At 37.3% G+C, this 1,283-nt stretch overlaps 1 protein-coding gene across 4 annotated transcripts in view; it reads left to right on the top strand.

Moving 5' to 3' along the window:
* The window catches only part of ABCB11 (ATP-binding cassette, sub-family B (MDR/TAP), member 11), an 89,210-nt gene that overhangs the window by 44,500 nt on the left and 43,427 nt on the right, over nt 1–1,283 (top strand). For all 4 annotated transcript variants that reach the window (XM_005857544.2, XM_005857543.1, XM_014545490.1 and 1 more), the window contains one exon: nt 375–485. In XM_005857544.2, the coding sequence (XP_005857606.1) occupies nt 375–485 (111 nt within the window). The remainder of the gene's footprint in view (nt 1–374; nt 486–1,283) is intronic.

The following is a 1,283-nucleotide window of genomic DNA, read 5'->3' as shown; positions in this document are numbered from 1 at the left end:
GTCACTGAAGCAAGCAAGCCTCATGTTTGCTTCAAGCTGCCTGGCTGCCGGCCGCCATCTTGGCTGGAAGTTAATTTGCATATCGCCCTGATTAGCCAATGGGAAGGGTAGCAGAGGTAAGCTAATTACCATGTTTCTCTTTTATTAGATAGGGTAGTAACATAGCATAATACCATTAATATATCATAATATAATATCTCCATAAATGCTAATTATTATTAAAAATAATTATTTAATGTGAAAGAAACATATCTTTAACAAATCGCTGCAATGTTTTACCTGGTTGTTATTCTCTTTTATGAGTAAATTGAAACCGAGATGGACAGTAAATGCATCTAATACATGTTGCTATATCCCTTTACATTCTTTTCCAGAAACCTGTTATTGACTGCATGTCAGAAGATGGTTACAAGTTGGATCGAATTAATGGTGAAATTCAATTCCATAATGTGACCTTCCACTATCCTTCCAGACCAGAGGTGAAGGTAAGTACCAATCTTTCCTTCAGGAACAACAGCATTTTATTCTTGATGATTCATTTCCAGAGCCATGAACTGCTTGTTTTTCTGAAGCATGATTCAGTTTCTAGAAACATGGGACAGAAGCATGTTTCTCTGGAAGTGTCCTTGGGTGTCGTGTTATTTCTCAGGCACCAAACCACATTCCTTCATAATGACAGTACTGTGCAAATCCCCTTGGTAGGAACACAGTCTGGCAGCACTTTCCGGTTAAGTCACCTTTATGACTCTGTTGAAATGAGTGTGTCAGGCCCTGTCATTGTAACCATGAGTTCAATAAAATGCAAGGCAATCAGACCAATTAAAAAGTACAACTATGTCAAACCACCTCCTTAGAGAGTACAGAAGGTAGAACACTCAGAGTAGGAAGGATATGAAGTAGCAAAGGAAAGCAGCTCTCTTTGCAGTTTTTTACTTGCTATCTGTAATTTCACCAGGGCCAATATATCAGTCCTCGGTGCAAAGATAATCTTGTGATATGCTCATAAGTCACTCATGGTGAAGAAAATTTAGTTTTCCTGTATCTACTGAACAAGTATATTTAAAGGCAATTTACTCTACAGGAAAATTAGGATCTACTCCCCCTGAATGAATTGGCTTTGAAATGAGACTTATTCCTCATTTTTTAACAGAGTACCTCTAGCCACCCTTTCTTAATAATATTTCTGTTATCCCCACAGAACTAAATTCCATGAAACTTAATTTGATAATGCATACCTATAATGCAGATAAACACACACACACAAGCATATACACTTTCATTTT

This window comes from Myotis brandtii, unplaced genomic scaffold (genome assembly GCF_000412655.1).
Source record: "Myotis brandtii unplaced genomic scaffold, ASM41265v1 scaffold112, whole genome shotgun sequence".
Classification (NCBI taxonomy): Eukaryota; Metazoa; Chordata; class Mammalia; order Chiroptera; family Vespertilionidae; genus Myotis; species Myotis brandtii.
Note: the sequence above shows the minus strand (reverse complement) of the source record. Positions and strands in the feature narration are given on the sequence as shown.